Source organism: Homalodisca vitripennis, chromosome 1, assembly GCF_021130785.1.
Source record: "Homalodisca vitripennis isolate AUS2020 chromosome 1, UT_GWSS_2.1, whole genome shotgun sequence".
Lineage (NCBI taxonomy): Eukaryota > Metazoa > Arthropoda > Insecta > Hemiptera > Cicadellidae > Homalodisca > Homalodisca vitripennis.
This window is the reverse complement of record NC_060207.1, coordinates 93,870,544-93,893,271: the sequence shown is the minus strand read 5'-3', so window position 1 is coordinate 93,893,271 and position 22,728 is coordinate 93,870,544. Positions and strand designations below refer to the sequence as shown.

The 22,728-nt window shown below is 33.0% G+C and overlaps 1 protein-coding gene across 1 annotated transcript; it reads right to left on the bottom strand.

Moving 5' to 3' along the window:
* Positions 1-41: 41 nt before the first annotated feature.
* On the bottom strand, positions 42-18,027 carry LOC124370785. Its single transcript, XM_046829113.1, has 4 exons — positions 17,946-18,027; positions 2,683-2,844; positions 418-620; positions 42-219 (listed from the first exon to the last, which is right to left on the bottom strand). Exons 1-4 carry the CDS (start codon positions 17,994-17,996, stop codon positions 42-44), a joined length of 594 nt encoding a protein of 197 aa, XP_046685069.1. The 5' UTR covers positions 17,997-18,027.
* Between the last annotated feature and the right edge of the window lie 4,701 nt (positions 18,028-22,728).

The window sequence follows — 22,728 nt, the reverse complement described above, 5'->3', positions numbered from 1 at the left end:
CTGTAACATAACGTATTAGCTGGTCGTCAGTCTTGATGAACTCATAGACTGTCACTACGTTGGTGTCCACCATCGACTTGGTCCCACGTGCCGTGACTGTTCTTTGAAATGCGATTAGTCTCATCTGTAACATAACGTATTAGCTGGTCGTCAGTCTTGATGAACTCACAGACTGTCACTACGTTGGTGTCCACCATCGACTTGGTCCACGTGCCGTGACTGTTCTTTGAAAAGGCGATTAGTCTCATCTGTAACATAACGTATTAGCTGGTCATCAGTCTTGATGAATTCACAGACTGTCACTACGTTGGTGTCCACCATCGACTTGGTCCACGTGCCGTGACTGTTCTTTGAAAAGGCGATTAGTCTCATCTGTAACATAACGTATTAGCTGGTCGTCAGTCTTGATGAACTCACAGACTGTCACTACGTTGGTGTCCACCATCGACTTGGTCCACGTGCCGTGACTGTTCTTTGAAAAGGCGATTAGTCTCATCTGTAACATAACGTATTAGATGGTCGTAAGTCTTGATGAACTCACAGACTGTCACTACGTTGGTGTCCACCATCGACTTGGTCCACGTGCCGTGACTGTTCTTTGAAAGGGCGATTAGTCTCATCTGTAACACAACGTATTAGTTTGTTACATCTGTAACATGGTTCTGAAGTTTCCCACTTATTTATCACACTCTGCGGCCTTAAGGGTTACGCATTCCGTATTTGGAATGCTGAAGTTAATATCTGCCATAGAATCTGAGAATAAAGGAGAATCCCTAGTTAAAGTATTTAGCATAGATAAATATGTTAAAATCACAAAAACATGGGACAGCTGTTGGCCGCACGGACCAGGTCGTCTGTTTCGATCAGTCTAAGTTAAGTGACAGCGCGGTGGAGGCTAAATCCTGACTTGACCGGTAAACATTTTATCAAGGGTATTTTTTCTAAATCTATAAGCATTTGGTAAATGTTGAGATAACACATTGGCCTTTCCTTTTTATTTAAAAACATCAAAAAATATCGTCTGGTTCAGTACTTTATAAAAAAAATATTGTACAATCAGAAAAAAAATGTTATCCGTATGGAAACTGTAATATGAGTGGATGTGAAAAATAAAAACTGTATAAAATACAATACATTCTAAAAACAACTTGAGGTGGAGTTACAAATTTTCGTCTCTTGCATAGATCAAACTATTATAGATCAAGCTGGATTTAGTTTCTTTATCTCAAAGTAATATAATAAAAGTAATTGTCTAAAACGTGTCAAAAAATTAATTTTTATAGATCAGTTTAAAAATATTGTAATACTGTTTTTCTAAATAGAATATTGAGAGTACTTCAGATTCATGTGTTTGTTGATATTTAAGTTATCAAATACAATTGTTCGATGTTCTAGTTTGTTCTGTATTAAACATGCTATTTACGATAAATAAATGCATACCGATATAATTGTACTATTGGCATTTCTTAACTAAACCACTCGAAATCAAAGCTTCAACTAAATATTTAATAATAACAGCCACTTCATCTGATATTTTAGTTCAAAGGTCAAGTTAAAGGCACGTGTACAGTTTAAGTTAAACTTACTTAAATTTTCCTGTACCAATGTTCTTGTCTCTCTCTATTATATACAACTTAAAAGACCTACGATTTGTTCCTGTCACTCCGTAAGGAACTTTCATCAAATTTAATTTACGTTTTATGTAAATTATTCAAATTTTACTTTCAACATGTTGGGCCACAGAACAGTTTTATGCAATTCAGAATCTAGATCCAGTAAACTTTGTGTTATCTTTTTTATAGATAAACATCAACCAGTTTAATAGCTCACTTTACATTTATTACATAAGACAGATGATTCTTACAAGATGATTATCCTGTCAAATATTTAGTATATGTTTTATGTTATTCCTCACATTTTGTCTAAAGTAGAATAAATATTTTATTTGTGTATCTATATTCTATATCCTAATACTTTATTCCACTTTTTCTGTCCACCAGCACTGTACAAACCTTAAATAACCCAGAATAATTATATAATACGTTATAGTAGGTACTAGATGTAAATGAATAACAAAAACTGTAAGTCAGTACTTCACTCTAGGGCAAATTTAAATTTTGATCATCTTAGACCTATGTGACTCCGGATCTCCCTAGTTTCACATTATACAGGTGTAAATAGATTTACTTTTTATAGACAGGAGTTGCGCTAGTCAGTAAGAAATAGTAAAAAAGACGAAGTTTGGAAATTGTCACAAATGGTAATTTCTTATAATTTTGGGTAAAAGGATATAAGGATTTACTCTCATCTACAACCCAACATTAAGGTTCTGAGTTCAGTCTGCACGAGAAGGAATGTTGGTGGTTGTCTCAATAGATTTACTTATTTATATATCCATCCAGAATGTATACTAACTTTATATTTATTTAGGAAGAAAGAGTGTGAGAAGTCACCCTTTACAGAAGCTCTATCATGATAGTCTTTAGATGCTGGAGCTAATTTTGAATTCTGTACGGATTACGCGTTACATCTACTCTGCGTTAAAAATTAACAAAACATCGCTAAATAATAAATGTTTTGCGTTTTTATTTTTTTTGGTTGAGCGCGATGCCAATTAGGGTTAGTCGCCTTATATTAGCTAGGTCTACTGCAGGAAATAAAAAGTAAGGAAATTCACCATACTTTTGTCTTTTCATCGACGGTCTGCAGCATATTGAGGTTCCCTTGGATGGTTAGGGTAGTGCGATTGTAGTGGGACGCCTTGATAGAAGAGACGTCCACCAGACTGTCCAGTCCACTACCGCAGGGCGTGACACCCTCGAACCACACTTTGTACAGGCCCTGCTGCAAGAATAACAGAAGTGTTAGACCTTATCTCTCAAGATATAGAAACTATCACCTACGATCTGGCTGAGTGTTAGAAAATATTTATACACTGATTTTATGGATAACCATGATGGCAACGAGAGAATAATAGAATACATATTTTTTAAACAAACTGAGTACAAGCATATGAGGTTTTAAAAGGTGACATATTAACACGTTCATGTACGTGTACTCAAAGACTAAAATAAAAAATAATAGAGTGGAATGTCAGTGTTAAAATGAGGTGACATATTTCGATTTTAGCCTACTCTTGCGTTGTAGTATTCCCCCTAGGTCACCAGAACTTTTATTATTAAAACACTGATATGGAACCTAAATTAATGAATAAAACTTTTGACGATATCCCGAGAGAGGTTTTATGTCTTCATTAAGTTTGGTATGAAACTTAATTTCTGAATAGACAAGTATGTTTTATATAGAGGTGCGTGCCCAGCCATAGAACTTCGCTGAGCGTGGTTGAAGTATCACTCTGTAGGTTAACACAATTTATATTTTATTTGGGTAGGGTAAGATAAGCGGACCCGGTTTTTTATATCGAAGAATAGAATCATCGATACCTAATATTCGCATCTCGAATACTACACTATAAATTATTCATATAAAAGTATGTATAGTCCTAAATAACAATCATATTTTAAATTAAAATATAAGTGTATAGGAATATAAGAAAACTCATAAATAATTTTGAGGCACAATCCATATAGTTTATGTCATAATTATTGAATTGTTTATAACTATACACACGTAATTATATATTATTACGTGTATGTATAATAAAAATTTGTTTATTGTTTTATATATATACACGTAATCGTATATAATAATACTACGATTACGTGTATTATTTGAAAGTGTTTACAGCTGTAAATATAGATTAAGTTAATTAATCAAAATAATTAATCAGTATCGATTGGTTATATCAATGATTATGATTAAGTAATATCGTTTGCCAATTTCCATATAAAAACCGGGTCCGCTTATCGTACCCTACCATTTTATTTTTTTATTCATGTTGTATAATATGTAAAATATCTTCTCTGTATGATTGTCTGTCTGTATATCTGTCCGCAGAATATATTGAGAATGAAATGAGCTGTAGACCGTGACGCGAAACATTGTGTGGCGTACTCATACCTTATTGTGTGGTGATATACTTATTGAATTGATTGCAAACCTAGTTAGGATACCAATAGTCTTAAAGTATTAATATTAAATATCTATTGGAAAATATTTTATTAGTCCGTTCGAAATTTAGATTAAGGATATAAATTTAGTCTGTAAGAACATTTGTCACTAGCAACGATATTCAAATAAATTGAGGAATGTACCGCCCTGCCCACTACAAAATAGATCTGCATCAATTTAATACCTGAGTTAGTGAATAGAAATCAAATTAAATAGATCCAGACTTTACTACATCATTAAAGCCAATAGAACCGTATTTTATGAATCCTTCGGATGACCATAGCCTCCTGTTACTTTAATGGTTGCAAGGATTAACTGAAACTCAATATTTCTTTGGCACATACGTCACTCTGATATAAAACACATGTTTCAACTAAACGAAATCGATACGTATCGTCATCATTGAAAATTGAACTTCTTTACTATTTCAAAAATTTAACAACTTTCACTTTTTTATAACTTATAACTTTGGATACATCAATTCTTTCGGATGAGATGAGTACAAAACCAGATGCTTTCTAGCGTCTGTATAAGCAAATACTAATCCAGTGGGTGGAATGGTACGTTCCTCAGCCAATACGATATATTTCCTAGTGATAGATGTTCTTGATCACTTCATTAATGATATTTATACCCGTATAGTTAGTTTTGTTTTATATCCTTGTTTCTTGTTCGAAAATTATTAAAAACCTAAAATGGATTTAACTTTTAGAAATTCTTTTTTATTGATTTTAGAGTTAGCTATGATAAGTTGTGGAGTTTTCTATTTATCTATTGAGAGATGACATAGCACACAAGATTAAACCTGTGTTCAAATAGTATATATTGTATATATGTATATAACATTAAAGTAACATGTCATTAATGAATTATTCTAAGAAAGAAATGGGAAAGAATACATCCACATTCATAGACTTCAGTTGTCTTCCATTCATATTCACTAGATGGACTACGTAAATTGTCAATTTGTCAACGTCACCAGTTTGTATTTGTCGTCCATTGAATATTGCTGGATAGGCCATTATTCGTGTTGAGGCAATAAAGTAACGCTGTGCACATAATACCGATGTTATACCTCGTGTTACTTTATAATTTAACTTTCATCTTATATGAAATAAATTTGTGCTATTACAAAATTATATTTAGAATAAGTTAAAAAGATGTGTTTATTTAGTACTATTATGATGTTCTGTTTTATCACATACTTTTTCTAACGAACAACATTGCGAACGAATTATACAATAACGGCTGGCCGACGCGACGTGAAGGAATATCGATTTTATGCTAAACTATCGTTGGAATGTATTCAAATTAATTAAAATTATATTATTATTTCTCTACTATTTGTTTGTATTCAATTTTTATTAATGTAAGTTTTAATCCATAAATATTGAGAATGTCTCTAAATAAGATAGTCGATTACGCCCCATCACGTGTCGCGGAACAGGCTTCACTAAGATTGTATGCAAAGTGTTAAGTACACAGTTCATTTCATTTGGCTGCATATGTTACTGCCACATTATAAATGTCGAATTATTGTACTCTGTTTACAAATGTATTTATTTTGCGATTTTTTCGTTGCCATCATAGTTACCATAAGACCAATGTAAAATTATTTGCTAACGCTCAGCCAAATCCCATGGAGTAACATGCACCATCATCAATCGTGATGTTGCTTCTATCTTTGAAATAAAGTTTCATGCAATATTTTAAGTGTTTCAGTTAGTTCTGGAGATATCGTGCAGACACCAGAGAAACAGAAATGAAATTGTTCCAACATCTCGCTAACACAAATGTAACTACTACAGTACGAAATCCAATTAAATTAAGCACTTTTATTCATTTGCAAAAGATTATACCTCGTTCACAATGAACGTTTGTCAAAGAATGAACAAACGTTACTTGTTTCGTAACTACTCACCTTTATATTAATGAAACAATGGGTTAAATTATTATAATGTATCTATATGCAGAGCAAATAGTACAATTACTATTGAAATATTGAAGTTTGAATCTATAGCAATACAGAAGTATATTCTAATAGTAATGTTAGTCTCTAAAGTATACATAATTTGACGACTACATTCTTACAGTTCGTCCTATATTGTCCCGAGTTCATTTCATTGATAATAGGGATAATCTATTAAGCATATTATTGCTGTGGCGTCATTGTATTCGTATTAAACAGTTTTTTTTTTTTTTTTTTTATCCTTGTTTGTTATTCACTGATTATAAAAATCATAAAACAACGTACAAGGATCATAAAATCTCGTAAATAGGATTTTACAATTTTAAACTTTTTTTAATTGATGAATTGGGAGTTATGTGTAATGAGCAGTATACATTTAAGAAGTGCAGATTAGGTTGAACTCAATATTTAAAGCATTCAAAAGGATATTTTCACTTAATTTCCAGTTTTACATTTCTTTATACATTACAACAAATTGTTTCCATTGTTCAAGCTTTAGACAATATAGTAATAGGCTGCGTTCGTTTAATATATAATTAATATTCATAACCTATAAAAGTATAATTTTATTTTATGTGCTGATACAGGACTTTTATAAAGAAATATTGCAGAGAAAAGTTGCATTTACTTTTGCTTATATTAAACATCAACAAAATGCAAGTTTAAGCAAAACTTACATTTAACTTAATACTGAGTACATTACATTTTGATAGTCAGTACACATTTATTCGATATCGTGTGCTACGTTGGATAAATAGCCAACTCCATTTTATTATTTAACGAGTATGCACGTTCACAAAGCAAAGCTTTGCATGATGGTGTTTGTTTTAAGCAGGAGCACCATAGCTTCGACAAACAGCAGCAACGTCTGCTGACTCGCCCACAATGGCTGTTTGTTAAATCTCAGACCAACCAACAGATCAAAGCTAAAGCCTTTATTCACGATTCCATTCCAGACAAGCCCTGCCGACACGATCCCTGTAATTAACGTTTGAGTCTGGCTTCCGACAGAGCGCTCTCTAGTTCCTGCACCACAGTGACTACGGTACGGGCACGTCTAATCGTTTACAAGACAGAACTCGGTTGAGCACATTTTTAAATTGTAGGAGTTTTTGTAAAATTTGTAATTATTTTTAAAACCAAGCTTTAATTATTCAATCATATTTTTGGAGTTAATTAAATTACAATAGTTTTAAATGTCCTTTTCAAAATACTTCGAAAGTAAAATTTTATAATATTCAAAGCATTTTATTTTTGTTTTATTTAGTGTCATAACCTAGATGAAAATAACGTAAAAGTGTTGACGGGGCGTTAAAAATTAGTTGACGAGTAGTGCAAATAATAATAAATAAAAACTATAAATACTTTGTTGTTATGCTTACCGATACAATATTACTTACCGAATACTTATGGTAGTTTTTACTATTTCACCCATATAAATTTAATCCAGCTAGTTCAGTTTTTTTTTTTTTTTTTTTTTTTTTTTTTTTTTTTTTTTTTTTTTTTTTTGCAAAACTATTTACCAATCACATTTAATACAACACATAAAACCAAATGTATAGAAATCCCAGTTTAATATTTTATCGCTGTAGCCGATTCTGAGAATAATTACCGAGTTGACGCATCCAAAATTGTATAACAGAAACACAATGTAACAATTGTATTTGTACCGGGTAGAGATACAAAATATCTTCGGGTAGAGAAATGCGGGTAAGAAACTCGCGTAATTTCCGCCACCACTGCGCCTTCGTTAGCAAACCGATAACATCGACTTTTTGCTTATATTCTTCCTTACATAATCTCTACATTACCTGGCAGCCTGTTTTAAAAATTATTCGTTATATTGATTTATCTAGTTTTTCTACAACCTACTATAGCTATTTTATCATATAAAATACTGGTTTATAAAAACAGTACAATGTCAGACAAAAGCATTTAAACATCTTACAATCTGTGTAATATTACAGAATGACCACGAATTGTGCTGGGAGTATTACTGAACCCTTACAATTATTGTACATAACATGTCTTTACACTCCAAACATTCTATTTACGCTACTGGAGTTTTATGAATACATATACAGATCAAATATAAAGTACTAGCGGGCCCGGCGCGCTTTGCTGCGCATTTCAATAATTTTTTGCAAAAGTTGCCCGCGGCTTCGCACGCAATTTCCCGTTGAAAACAGTACACTATATTCACTTATTCTTTTTCTATCACATTCTAAACATTGCTGAGATAATTGATAGTCGTTCCATCGTGAGCCTCTTGGGCGTATTATGAAGGTATGTACCATATTCCTGCCTCTATCTAGCTGTTACCCACGGCTTCGCACGCAAATCTTAAGAACCGAAGTCCTTATATTACTTAGTAATTTTTTTTTTTTACTATAATAAATTTTAGATTAAATTAGTTATATCTCCGATGCCACGATTGAGCTTGCTTTGTTGTCTCGATCGAGAGAATATGTACACACGGAGTTTTGAGAACCATACTTCTGTCAAAAAAAAAACAACTAAGGTTGATTTTATAACATTCTTTATATTTGTAGCCAACGTAAGATAGTAATTATGATATCTGCATTACTCTTCTGATCAAGCATGAGCATGGTTTATATTAAATAAATATTGTAGTTAAAGGTGAATTTTTACGTCAAATTTGAATTGTATTATCTGGATAGTAAAGTCTATGTTTAACAGTGATTGCAAAAACAGTTTAAACAAAATTTGTCGTTTCTCTTAAGCTTACTCTATGCTTTAAAACTATAAGTGTAATATATGTTTACAAAGAACAACTGATTAAAAATTTGAAAAGACGTTAACATATGTTTGCTGCAATGCATTTCTTATGGGTATTTCTGTAACCAGTGGGGCGGAATCCTGAATCGGGAAAGGGATGGGCATAGCTTATAAACCTTCTCCGTGGAAAAATACATATACGTACAAATTTTCATCATGATCGGTCCAATAGTTCACGATTCCATAAAGGACAAACATACAAACATTCATTTTTTATATATATAGATTGTACTACTCGCATAATAACCTTCTGCCACAAGAGTTGTTTCAGACAATAATCCGTGTTTAACCCACATGTTTATTCTGCACAACACTGAGTGTTTGTTATCTCCTCGGTATTTGGAAACAGAACCAGAACATCTGTTCTACTATAATAACCTTCTGCCACAAGAGTTGTTTCAGACAATAGTCCGTGTTTAACCCACATGTTTATTCTGCACAACACTGAGTGTTTGTTATCTCCTCGGTATTTGGAAACAGAACCAGAACATCTGTTCTACTATAATAACCTTCTGCCACAAGAGTTGTTTCAGACAATAGTCCGTGTTTAACCCACATGTTTATTCTGCACAACACTGAGTGTTTGTTATCTCCTCGGTATTTGGAAACAGAACCAGAACATCTGTTCTACTATAATAACCTTCTGCCACAAGAGTTGTTTCAGACAATAGTCCGTGTTTAACCCACATGTTTATTCTGCACAACACTGAGTGTTTGTTATCTCCTCGGTATATTTGGAAACAGAACCAGAACATCTGTTCTACTATAATAACCTTCTGCCACAAGAGTTGTTTCAGACAATAGTCCGTGTTTAACCCACATGTTTATTCTGCACAACACTGAGTGTTTGTTATCTCCTCGGTATTTGGAAACAGAACCAGAACATCTGTTCTACTATAATAACCTTCTGCCACAAGAGTTGTTTCAGACAATAGTCCGTGTTTAACCCACATGTTTATTCTGCACAACACTGAGTGTTTGTTATCTCCTCGGTATTTGGAAACAGAACCAGAACATCTGTTCTACTATAATAACCTTCTGCCACAAGAGTTGTTTCAGACAATAGTCCGTGTTTAACCCACATGTTTATTCTGCACAACACTGAGTGTTTGTTATCTCCTCGGTATTTGGAAACAGAACCAGAACATCTGTTCTACTATAATAACCTTCTGCCACAAGAGTTGTTTCAGACAATAGTCCGTGTTTAACCCACACATGTTTATTCTGCACAACACTGAGTGTTTGTTATCTCCTCGGTATTTGGAAACAGAACCAGAACATCTGTTCTACTATAATAACCTTCTGCCACAAGAGTTGTTTCAGACAATAGTCCGTGTTTAACCCACATGTTTATTCTGCACAACACTGAGTGTTTGTTATCTCCTCGGTATTTGGAAACAGAACCAGAACATCGTTTTTATGTACGTTTCCACATCAACGCGCATTCGACAATCAAAAATCACATTTATGTAATCTTGTTTGGTATGATCGTTTTCCTCAATATGTGTAAACAGAAACAAAACATCGTTTTTATGTACGTTTCCACATCAACGCGCATTCGACAATCAAAAATCACATTTAAGTAATCTTGTTTGGTATGATCGTTTTCCTCAATATGTGTAAACAGAAACAAAACATCGTTTTTATGTACGTTTCCACATCAACGCGCATTCGACAATCAAAAATCACATTTAAGTAATCTTGTTTGGTATGATCGTTTTCCTCAATATGTGTAAACAGAAACAAAACATCGTTTTTATGTACGTTTCCACATCAACGCGCATTCGACAATCAAAAATCACATTTAAGTAATCTTGTTTGGTATGATCGTTTTCCTCAATATGTGTAAACAGAAACAAAACATCGTTTTTATGTACGTTTCCACATCAACGCGCATTCGACAATCAAAAATCACATTTAAGTAATCTTGTTTGGTATGATCGTTTTCCTCAATATGTGTAAACAGAAACAAAACATCGTTTTATGTTTGTTGTCACATTAAAAACCATTTGACAATCAGAAAACCACATTTTGTTCTTTTGCTTGATATGCTTGTTTTCCTCAGTATATGGGAACAGAACCAGACATTGTTGTTAGGTTTATTTTAACATCAACACCCATTCGACAATCAGAAAATCACATTTTGTTCTTTTGCTTGACGTGCTTGATTTCCTCAGTATGTGAAAACAGAACCAGAATATCGTTTTTATGTACGTTTCCACATCAACGCGCATTCGACAATCAAAAATCACATTTATGTAATCTTGTTTGGTATGATCGTTTTCCTCAATATGTGTAAACAGAAACAAAACATCGTTTTTATGTACGTTTCCACATCAACGCGCATTCGACAATCAAAAATCACATTTAAGTAATCTTGTTTGGTATGATCGTTTTCCTCAATATGTGTAAACAGAAACAAAACATCGTTTTTATGTACGTTTCCACATCAACGCGCATTCGACAATCAAAAATCACATTTATGTAATCTTGTTTGGTATGATCGTTTTCCTCAATATGTGTAAACAGAAACAAAACATCGTTTTTATGTACGTTTCCACATCAACGCGCATTCGACAATCAAAAATCACATTTAAGTAATCTTGTTTGGTATGATCGTTTTCCTCAATATGTGTAAACAGAAACAAAACATCGTTTTATGTTTGTTGTCACATTAAAAACCATTTGACAATCAGAAAACCACATTTTGTTCTTTTGCTTGATATGCTTGTTTTCCTCAGTATATGGGAACAGAACCAGACATTGTTGTTAGGTTTATTTTAACATCAACACCCATTCGACAATCAGAAAATCACATTTTGTTCTTTTGCTTGACGTGCTTGATTTCCTCAGTATGTGAAAACAGAACCAGAATATCGTTTTTACGTTTGTTTTCACATCAACACCAATTCGACACTCAGAAAATCACATTTTTGTTATTTGGTTTGGTATGCTTGTTTCTACATAGACACCCATTATTATATATTTAGACATCCATCAAAAGTTCTGTTCGTTTGCTACTTTTCACCGATTGAATCTGGCTAATGAACTATATGAATGAAATATATGATTAATATTTCTATATCATGTATATACTGGATCAGATGAAATTTACGTTAGACTGTGTTGAGATCCACACTATATATCTCATATGACCAGTGCGGATTTACTAGGCCCAAGAAGGTCGCAACTTTTTTTATGTTATCAACAGTAAAATTGTATTAGTAAAATGTATAAGAAAGCTTTGTTTTTACTGTATCAGCTGTTACCCGCTGCTTCGCACGAATTTTTTAAAATCGAAGTCTTTAGCCAAATTTTTTATAAAGCATTTACGATGTATTATGACGATGTCCTATTATATCTTTAAACGTAAATAAGCATACATATATAAGTATTATTTAGGTTTTCATCCTTAAGACTTCAGAGGTTAAGCGACAAACTCTTTTATCTGGTTATGTGTGTGTGTGTGTGTGTGTGTGTGTGTGTGTGTGTGTGTGTGTGTGGTGTGTGTGTGTGTGTGTGTGTGTGTGTGTGTGTGTGTGTGTGTGTGTGTGTGTGTGTGTGTGTGTGTGTGTGTTCGCCCACAGATGCCAGATTTCTGAGTCTGACTAGTTTCAATGCAAAAGCAGACATACTATCTGCCATCAACTATGATGACGTCATATGGGAATTTTCGTAAAAGAAGGAAGAACATTTTGATGTTCTCATTGATTGATTGTTAATATATTAATGTACTTTTTCATCTTTACTATTGTATAAAAATCTAATGGTGTCTGTTTGCGTGTTCATGTATCCGTTATTCAATCACGTAAACACTACTGGACCGATTGTATGTATGCTTATGTAATTTAACCACTATTTTCAATTTGTGTTCAAATCATAGGTTAAGCTTGATAGTAACAATACTTCTTATTTTAACCTCTTCTGCAACCACTGTTGAGCACAGATTAAGAAATTATCCAGATGAGAAAATTAAAAGCTGTCGTAAAAATAAATTATTCCTTGTAAAAAACTATTAAATGTATATTTTAAGCAAATACCTAAGTATGCCGTGTTTGGTCAGCCCTGTAATAATTCATAATTCATAATCTCTTTATTGCGTGTTTGACAATATGTAACATTGTATTGCAATAGTCAAATGCATCATAAAATATATCCTAACTACACATTCACTCACAGTCATACTTACATCTCAGCATTCTCACGACACAATCACACAGACTTCGGATCCATGATTTTCAATCATCCCAACGGCTCGTCATGAATTCATCAATCGAGTAAAACGCTTTAAACACCAACAGGCGTCTGAGACGAGTTTTGAATTGATTGAGGTTGTTGGAGTTTTTTATATCCTCAGGGAGCTTGTTGATTAGTCTGACACCCACCTGTGAGGGAGGTGTTGCGATAATGTCAGTCTGCGTTGATGAGTTCGCAAGTTGTCCCTGCCTCTAGTTTCATGTTGGTGAACGTCCCTGCCACTTATCAAGGCACATCTCGATCTGCAGTACACGATCACCTCAAAAACGTAAAGGCAGGGCAATGTCATCAATCCCAGCTCCCCGAAAGATGCCCTGCACGACTCTCTATAATTCAGTTTTAAAATTATCCTGACTGCTTTTTTTTTTGTAATGAAGATACCAAAGAAAAAGTTAGCACTGTAATTTAACTTTTATACTATAAATTTGAAGATTGTTATAAAATCCATCTTAAATGTCTTTTGACAGAAGTAGGCTTCTCTCATTTGTATGTACGTGGGTTGTGTGTGCGCGCGCGCGTGCGTGCGTGCGTGCGTGCGTGCGTGCGTGCGTGCGTGCGTGCGTGCGTGCGTGCGTGCGTGCGTTTGGTCGAGGAAACAAGGCAAAATCAACTAAATGGTATGAGAAATGCTAAGACAGGAGTAAATTACAATTATAAGCCAAACTCAACATTGGCGTCGGAAATATAATTTACTCGCACCAGAAATGCTCATACACGTGCAAAGGCTACGTACGATATTGCATGCGAAGCTGCAGCCTATGGGCCCAAGAAAGTTAAATCCGCATATGATCATATAGTTTTTGTATACACAATTTCGAATGGTTATTCAAGTTCCGATTTTGGGAGGAGGTCATAATAAGCGAAGATACGTTAAAGATTACTGTAGATTGTATTATGAGAATGGTTATAATATACATATTTCCAAGAAGTTCACTGAATGTATCACTAATTTTAACTTGAAATAAGAAAACCATATTTTGAACTGTATATAACTTAAATAATGTTCTATTTAATATAACAAAATATTGCTTAAATAACAGAAGCCGGTATATTAGAGGATCGAGGAGAATCGAGAAGTTCAATTATGCCCAGCCAGACGGTTAGCTTCCAACCCAATAATTGCACAACTGCAGTGGTTGAGTGAGTGCATTTCCACTTAGATCTTTAACTACACATCTGTCCAATTACATCCAAGCTAGAGACAGGTCAAAACCAATTTTAAACATTTTCATTTATAAAAAACGAATTTATACATGATTTTAGTCCAGTACTAAACCAGATATCTATTTATCGAATAATGCATGCGTGAATATTTATCATATAAAATGACCGAATGTTTGTTTCTTCCCGCTGGTGTAGGGAAACAAAGGCAACATCATTTCGTACGTATATTTTCAAGTTGAATCCCAAAAAAACACAATTCTGTTCGTAGCAACGTGTTTTTTATTTCACATCAACTCACAAATGTTACATTTTCTGTTCAAAATCTTGTATGTGCCCGCAACTCTTAAACTAATTCTATAGTCCCTAAATGTGTTTTTAGGCATTTGTGATCGACCCTCTAGTATGTTATTATGTTATATGACAGGATTTACATCGAAGATCTTTTTCGTTCTAGGGCCAATCAGTCTAGGTCAAGCAGCTCGCACTGAAAGTCGGAGGCATTAATGCCAGAAGGTTTGAAAACTTAAAAATACTTTCTAATCTTGATTAAACCAATCATAAAGAATGTTTCCTTGGGTTTCATTACTATTTCAGTAGTTTTAAATCTTAAACTAATTCACTAATTTTATATCGTCAACTGTGCTGCCCTTCTCTGATAACGGCAGACATATCTGGAGATAGTGGCTATCGTGTAACAGAATAACACTCTAGAGGGTCTGATCGGAAATGTCTGGGAGTGCTATCAATTTTATAATTTAATTTTTATAGAATAAAGCTTGCGTTTTAAACCCGGCTGACCAGTTCCAAGTTCGTTATTTTTATAGCGATAAACCAGTCGGTACTTTCGCTGATAACGCTGTAAAACTTATGTTCAGTAGTCATTATTAATGTAGAATGATTTATGAAATTGTATTAAAGTTAAATAGTTGTGTTGAAAGGGTGACAGAGTTGCGGGCACATAATCTTGATCTATTTATGTTAATAAATGTTTTGTTCGCTAGTTTCGAACGTGTTTTAATATCGACTCAGATTTCATCAACCAACATTTCATATTTCTGTTCCATTTTTTCACACAAACGACGATTTCGACAATTATACGCTCTATGTGAATCGCGATTTGTTAAAAGGGCATTAGTCCATTTTTTTTTTTAGAAATTCACTTTTTCACGGTTTTGCATTCTTCAGACATAGATTCATCTAACTGTGTTAGAAAGGCACAAATCCACCACATAGCATAAGCTACAGAGCTTGTTTGGTATTGAAAGTTTTGTTAAAAGGGCACTAGTCCGGGACTTGTGCCCCTTTAACAAAACGTTTGTTGGCAGCACTGTCTCCAGCTGTGTTGTTTAGTTTGTGTCTCAGCTGTTTTCCATTCCCAGATTGTTGCTCCAGACTAACCTTCTGCATTTTAAGGTTATAACTTGCTTTTGTTGTCAAATGCTTTGTGTTTAACATGTCAAACGACGGTTTTCCTGTTTTAAATGACGACGTTGCAATTGAAAATAATATTTCAAAGAAGAGGAAATATGATCCTGAGTCCTACAAGAGGAACATCATAAAATGTTCCATTTTGAAAGGAAAGGCATACACAAACCACAAAGGAAACTTTGTGAATGAAAAACGTCCAAAGTTATCTTGCGGGTTTTTTACAGTTTTTTACAATAATAACTTATAGAAAACTACTGATTTCTTAAAAAGGCAACTTAAGAAATATGACAGACTCTTCACCCCCTATGAAGTTGTGGAGCAAATTGTTAAAAGCAGCATACCAGGAAAGTTTTTGGTTAAGAAAGTGAACTGTGATGAAATATTGGATTTCAAAAACTGGTGGGGCAGGCATTACAAACTCCGCACAGTTTCTGATGAGACGAAAAACTTGAAAAGAGAGAGTAGGGTTTGCTTTGGTATTAGTAAACTATACCACTTTGTGTATAGGTCAGACTTAAAGGGTACATCACGGCCTATTCCACAATTAATGGCCTAGACAAGCAAACATTTTTCATGTCTGCTCAATCAGGTACGCCTTCAGCTCCAACCAGACTTGCATATCCGGGAGGGAAAATTCCCTTGAAGGAAGCCAAGGCCAATTACATCAAGAAAGCTCTTCAATATGTATCAGTAGAACATCTGGAATTTTATAATGAAATTGTAAATGGGCCCATTGGAACAGCTGAAGAAGAAGATTTGAGTACCAGAGGTTGAGACCTTATAACAACATTAAAAAGTGGCCAACTAATACTATGGCTCAAAAATATTTTCTCAAATCAAATGAAATGTTTATTTTGTTAATTTGACTAATTTATAATCCAAATGCTATACCAAACTACTAATGTAAGCAATAAAAGCATAAGTTTGACCAGAAATTGTTTATTTTTTATCCCTTTTTAGTGCACTTTGTTAAAAGGGCACAAGTCCATAGTTTTAAATAATTTAAAAAGTAATATAAATGAACAAAAAACACCATATCTATTGTTTCAGTAATTAAAAATAGTAATAAACTAAATATAACTAAAAAATATAAAAGATAAAGTTAATATTTTTCAAACAAGATGGTTTTTTGTTGATTCCTGAAAGTTTTACCAATTGGACTAGGGCCCTTTTAACAAATCACGATTCATGTACGCAAGCAATTCAACTAAATCGAGAGAGTGCTGTTTATATTTTTTTGTCAGACACCCTCCTTTTGTTGGTAGGCGTCCTACGTTACTTATTTTTGTAATTATTTGTATAAAAAAACCTATTTATAGCAATTCATAATAATAAGTATATGATAAAAATATTGCATACATGCATCATATTATACATACATGTATTGTATTATTATCGTGTTTTACACTGTAACTCTAGTCAGTGCAAGATTTGTACCTGGTTATAATTTAAATTTCCAGGTTATAAAAAAAGTAACTTATTGCACGACATAAATTATCCTACTTTGATATTAAATCACAACTTAACATAATTAATTTTTAATCATGTGAAACAATATTGCGATAAAATATATAATAACAAAATCTAACTTAAAGCATGGGATCACCTATATCAATTTATATTTAATGCAGCAATTCGATAGTTAACATAAAATGTTATTACTACGTAATTTTACGTAGGAAGTAAGTTTAGAAATGTTAAGTATTCAATGTTTATAAATTTTAACGTTCACCAAATTATTATATATAACGTTCGTAAATATACAATAAATGTTGCACAATAATGTATGATCCTATCCCGCTTAATTTTCGTCTGTTATTGTATTATATATAAATGTCTGTATTCATGGATAAAATTCAATTTGTCCTACGAAAATTCACCACAGTAGTTAGACTTACAAAAAAACCATATATACTTGCTAAAATACTCGTATATCACTCCAGATATCTGGTTTTAAAATGGCGGCCATTTTAGACCAGTGATGTCAACTCGTATTACAACAGACATGACTGCTATGTTGAAGTGATGTTTAGTTGAGAACCGATTGCTGCACTAAAATCTAGGATGCAAATGCTTCCTTATCGTCAACATCAGAAGTTAGGCTTTTTTGTAGTTACTCTGCAGTAATACCAGCTTAAATAATTTTAGAATCCACCGATGGCGTTTCTAAAAAATTGGGAACAACATTTAGGCTAATCCTGATTTGAATAGTTACAATTCCTTCCTCAGAACAAACAGAGGACAGAAGGATACGTACTTGGGCTTGGACGACGGACCCCAGGAGGAAGACTGCAGCGTATATCACCATGGCAACTGTTAGAGTGCCCTGAGACCGGAAGTGATACTGATCAACCCTGGATGTGACGTATCACAGGAAGTGCTACACCGAACACTATCGTCCGTATCGGCCATCGTATTATCTGATCATTTTACAATTTGAAAACTCGACACAATGAATCATAAAATCGTGATATATAGAAAATATGAGAGAAGTTTAATATAAACTGTTGTATTAATCCGTTAGTGTTAGGTGTAAAAGTGTATGCCCTAGCAAGAATTTGCAGGATCGCCCAAAGAGATGCTTTTCACTCGGCACTCGGCAAGGTCCGGGGTCAAGATTTATAAAACGTCTTATAATAATAACTCTCGTTCTGTGATACTTGTACTATTCTAAGAAAACAATTGAAGTAGAAAGTTGTTTTACTGTTTGAGTTAAAAAAAAAATAGAATAAATAACTTTCTTTATAATTTATATAGTTTATATTAGAAATAGACATAAATGATTTTTGTGATCAGACAACTGCTTAAATATAATGGGGGAATTTAGAGGTGTGCAAGAAAGAATTAAAGAAATTATGTGCTGCGATGGTCAAACTTGGTCAATGTTCATGCAGTTGGCAAAACTTGCATATGTTGTGACTTTTTTCAACTATATATTAGAGAGTAAAAAATGTGTTTTTGAGTTTAGTATATATGTAACAGTACCTTCCATTGCACAAAACTTGCTCGAAATTATTTTCATCTTTATAAATGGTTAACAGAATTTGCAACTTCAGCCAAAAGCTGATTCAGAAAGAAAGCCTCATACACCATTTTCCTAAATATAATAACATTATTTTGGCTGTTATTTGGGTACTCGTAGATGAAATAAATTTGAGAAATTTAACTCTGCAATCCCAGAATTAAAAAAATAATTGTATTTTAATTGTAATGTTTCAATTTTAATAGAGAAAAACAATTTCAGGATTTGAGAGAACAAATAATTGGCTGAGGCAGAGAAGCCTATCACTTTGTTTTGGGGGACATTTGATACCCCCAAATTCGTCAGTGTGTCAGATATACCTCATTATTTCTTATAAAAGAAACAATTACATTTTCTGCCAATATAAAATGGTGTACTTATTGTTTAACTATTATATTAATAAAACATTTAAAAATGTTTTCCTGTAGATTGAAATAAATATACATTTTCAATATCAAATAATTCAAATTTGAAATTACTTATTCTATTTTACATCTTATTAAAGAAAATTAATGAACTTTAAATTAAACATGTACAACTACATATAGAATGAAATGTCAATATCATAATCATCAATACCTCTAAAAATATATCATAACTATATATTTTTTACCTGCATAACTTTGAAAATATAATTCTTGGTATTTACATATTGTGTTGTATTAATTAATTGACTGAGCCTTAGCAAAGTCTGGAAAAATCATTTCTGTCTGTCTGCTTGATATCTCAAGAACAAACTGACCTATATACTTAGAAATTAGCATGGAGCTTCATTTATATATAAGCAAAATTGAGTTCTATGATGATGTGTATGTCGCTCCATTGGAATTTGGCTGAGCATTAGCTAATATTGGTGTAATGGGTAACAATGATGACAATGGGAAAATGGCAGAATGAATAAATTCGTAAACAAACTGCATACAACCATGTGTTATTTAAACATTTGATATTTGTATTCATAGAGTAAAACTACTCGTAAAAATAATGTGGAATCAGAGTGGATAGTCGGCGACAAGAATTTATTTCAATCCAACAACAACATACGCAGTCTTATGTTGTTGTACCCCCCAGTGGCGTAGCTATCTTGGGTGGCACCCGGTACGGAAGTTGGTGGTGTCACCCCATTGAAAGTGAAAAGCAATAAATTTTATATGATAAAGGTCATGGATATAATATATTTTTTTTCTTTTTATCATCTATCACTATAGAATAATACACGTTTAACAATTCACGCCAACCAAACAAAACACTTCACGAAACAAATGAGAAATATTGCAACTGAAACGTCAAAGATCGCGAGTATGGGACAGGGAATCCCCCACGACAGCGTCAGGCTCTTTTGCGGAAATTCCCAAAAGAGAAATTTTTGTGCTAGCAATTTATTTCTTTTTTGTTTGTACATTGTTCTTAAAGTTGAGAGACCGGGTGGGTGACACCCGGTGCGGCCCGCCCCCGCCGCTCCCCTTTGCTACACCACTGGTACCCCTCCCTCCTAGCTCACCGGAACATTTATTGTTTGAAAATAGCTATGAAACCTAAGTTAATGGCCAAAAATTTGAATGTATCATGTGGCAATATATCTCAAGAAAGTTTTTATCAGCAGATTAAATGTTACCTGAAATTTAATTGAATTAATTACATTACTTTTTTCAACATAGACAAGAATCTGTTCTATTATGGTGCAGGTCCAACAAAGGAATTTTGCTGTTTGTAATTTTTGTGTCAATTTCTTTTCTGTATGATTGTCTATCTGTCCACAATACATCTCGAAATTTAAAGGAGTTACAGATTAGAAATTTTGCAAACCAGTGACACTTTTTACATGACTGTTGTGGCATACTCTTACCTTTTAATATTACAGTATGGGGAAAAAATGATCAGTAACATAGCAATCAAAGACTTGCAAATCAGGTAATTTGCACTCCATTTTGGGATAACTTACTATCATTATCCTTTGCTGAAGCTGTTGTATTGTAAATGTCTATAAACTGCTGGTAAATTCCACTTTATGAAAATCCATACTACACCATTGAGATGTACTGTAACGTGTAATTTTAAGTGTGAATTTGTTACTTTAATGAAGAATATTTACTGCACACATCTTTCTTCTTCAATGCATAACCTAATTTTCTAGGTACAATTACGATTACATGAAGTTTAGTTTTTATCTACTCTGAACACTAAGGGAAATCCCTGCCCACTTCATGTGCCAGGTAACTGCCCCTGTTTGTTTCTTTGACATCATAAAGTTCATTACTGGCAAAGCCAGTATCAACTATTGTCCTGGATTGTGGTACCTTCTGAAGTTCTCATAATTCACGCTACTGTCCAGGTTTTCCAGTTCATGCCTCGTCAAAACTTTGTTAACACAAATGATACTCTTTATATTTTTTGGTCTCACTGTCGAGAGTCACCCTTTTTGCCACTGAATTATTTATTTAATCAAGTGATTTTTGGCTAAGTTAGACTAACCAAAAATTACTCGATATGCAGTTATTTAGTAAATATAACCCTATATTTCTAATTTTCAAATATTTCATATCTCACTATTTAAGAAACAAGGAAGTATTAATAATATAAATTATTTGGATTCATGGCTTTTCCATATGATTATGTGAATTCCAAAGTTAGTTCTTTAGTATACAAGCTCTTAATAGTGAATTTTGCTCAACAGTATTTCAATTTTTGTTCATAGTCAAAACCACTAACGATGTTCATACTTTCTCTCCCAAAGATTATCATGAGTGGTACTATACTAGCCTCTGCAATTTTTTAGTGAATATGATAAATACATGTTTTAAGTTATAATATTTAGATTTTAGGTTTATTTAATGTCCTTATAATTTTGTAACTGTGATTAATTGACTAATAAATTAAGACATTATGTCAAATGCAAGTCAAGGTTAAACAAAACTCCAGATAGTAAGTAAAATGCAGCTTAACTTCCAACATGTGATAAAATGTGGGAAAATACAGATAAGCGTCTGAATAAATAATATGCCTCTGCTAACAATAGTACTAATATAGAGATGAGAATTTTCAATTTGACTATTCACAAGTTTTGCCTATTTATATTTTGACTTGTAAAATTAGAAATGATACACAAAGAAGAGAATTTTCACTTAGACTATTCACAAGTCTTGACTGTTTGTATTTTAAATTGTAAAATTATCAACAATAAACAAACTAAAATCAATAAAAGTTCACTCTCCACAAACATTTTTAAAAGAATGTTGCTTTTCACTATATTCCTACGTAATGTTTGGGAAACTAAAGTATATAAAATGTGTTACCACAACAAAGGCATCATATTTATATATTTACACCCGTTGCATGTAGAACATGTGCAAGCTGTACATTCGATAGAGTAAGATGCAGTTCTCTACTTCTACAACAGTACAATGATATACCATTTGACTAAATGATAACTTTCAGTTAAATACGTAACCCTTACTTAGCATGACTATATCCATTTAGATAAATCATCCTGACCTTTAATACTCTCCTTGTTGACACACTAATTATATACTGCTAAAAAAAGGGTTAAACAAGGGCCCTTTGTCAGAGCAATGAGTAACATAGATGTCAGTACAGAAGAAAAGTTACCTCTTGTTTTATCAGCTGCTAAAAATATTGAAGATATCCTTTACTGATTCACTGATGCACTTAAAAATTAAAGTGGAACATTCTAGATAGATACGTCAAAATTAGATAGCAGCATTCACAATTGATGGTCCTCTACCACTTGTGTACAGTGCAGTAAACATTTCAAAATGCAGTAAAACCTACTTATTTTCTAATTTGTGGTTATTATGTGTTTTATTTAATTTGAATCAATATATTAAGTAAATATTTGTAAAACAAAATTTTTAGTAATCCTTTTTGTGCTGTACATGTTGGCAATTTAACCACTAAATTCAAGAATTTTCATATTATTAAGTCACTGTATTCCCATACAACCCTTATTGATAGATCTACATTAGACAATTCTTTAAATTCCCAACAAAATTGAGCACAA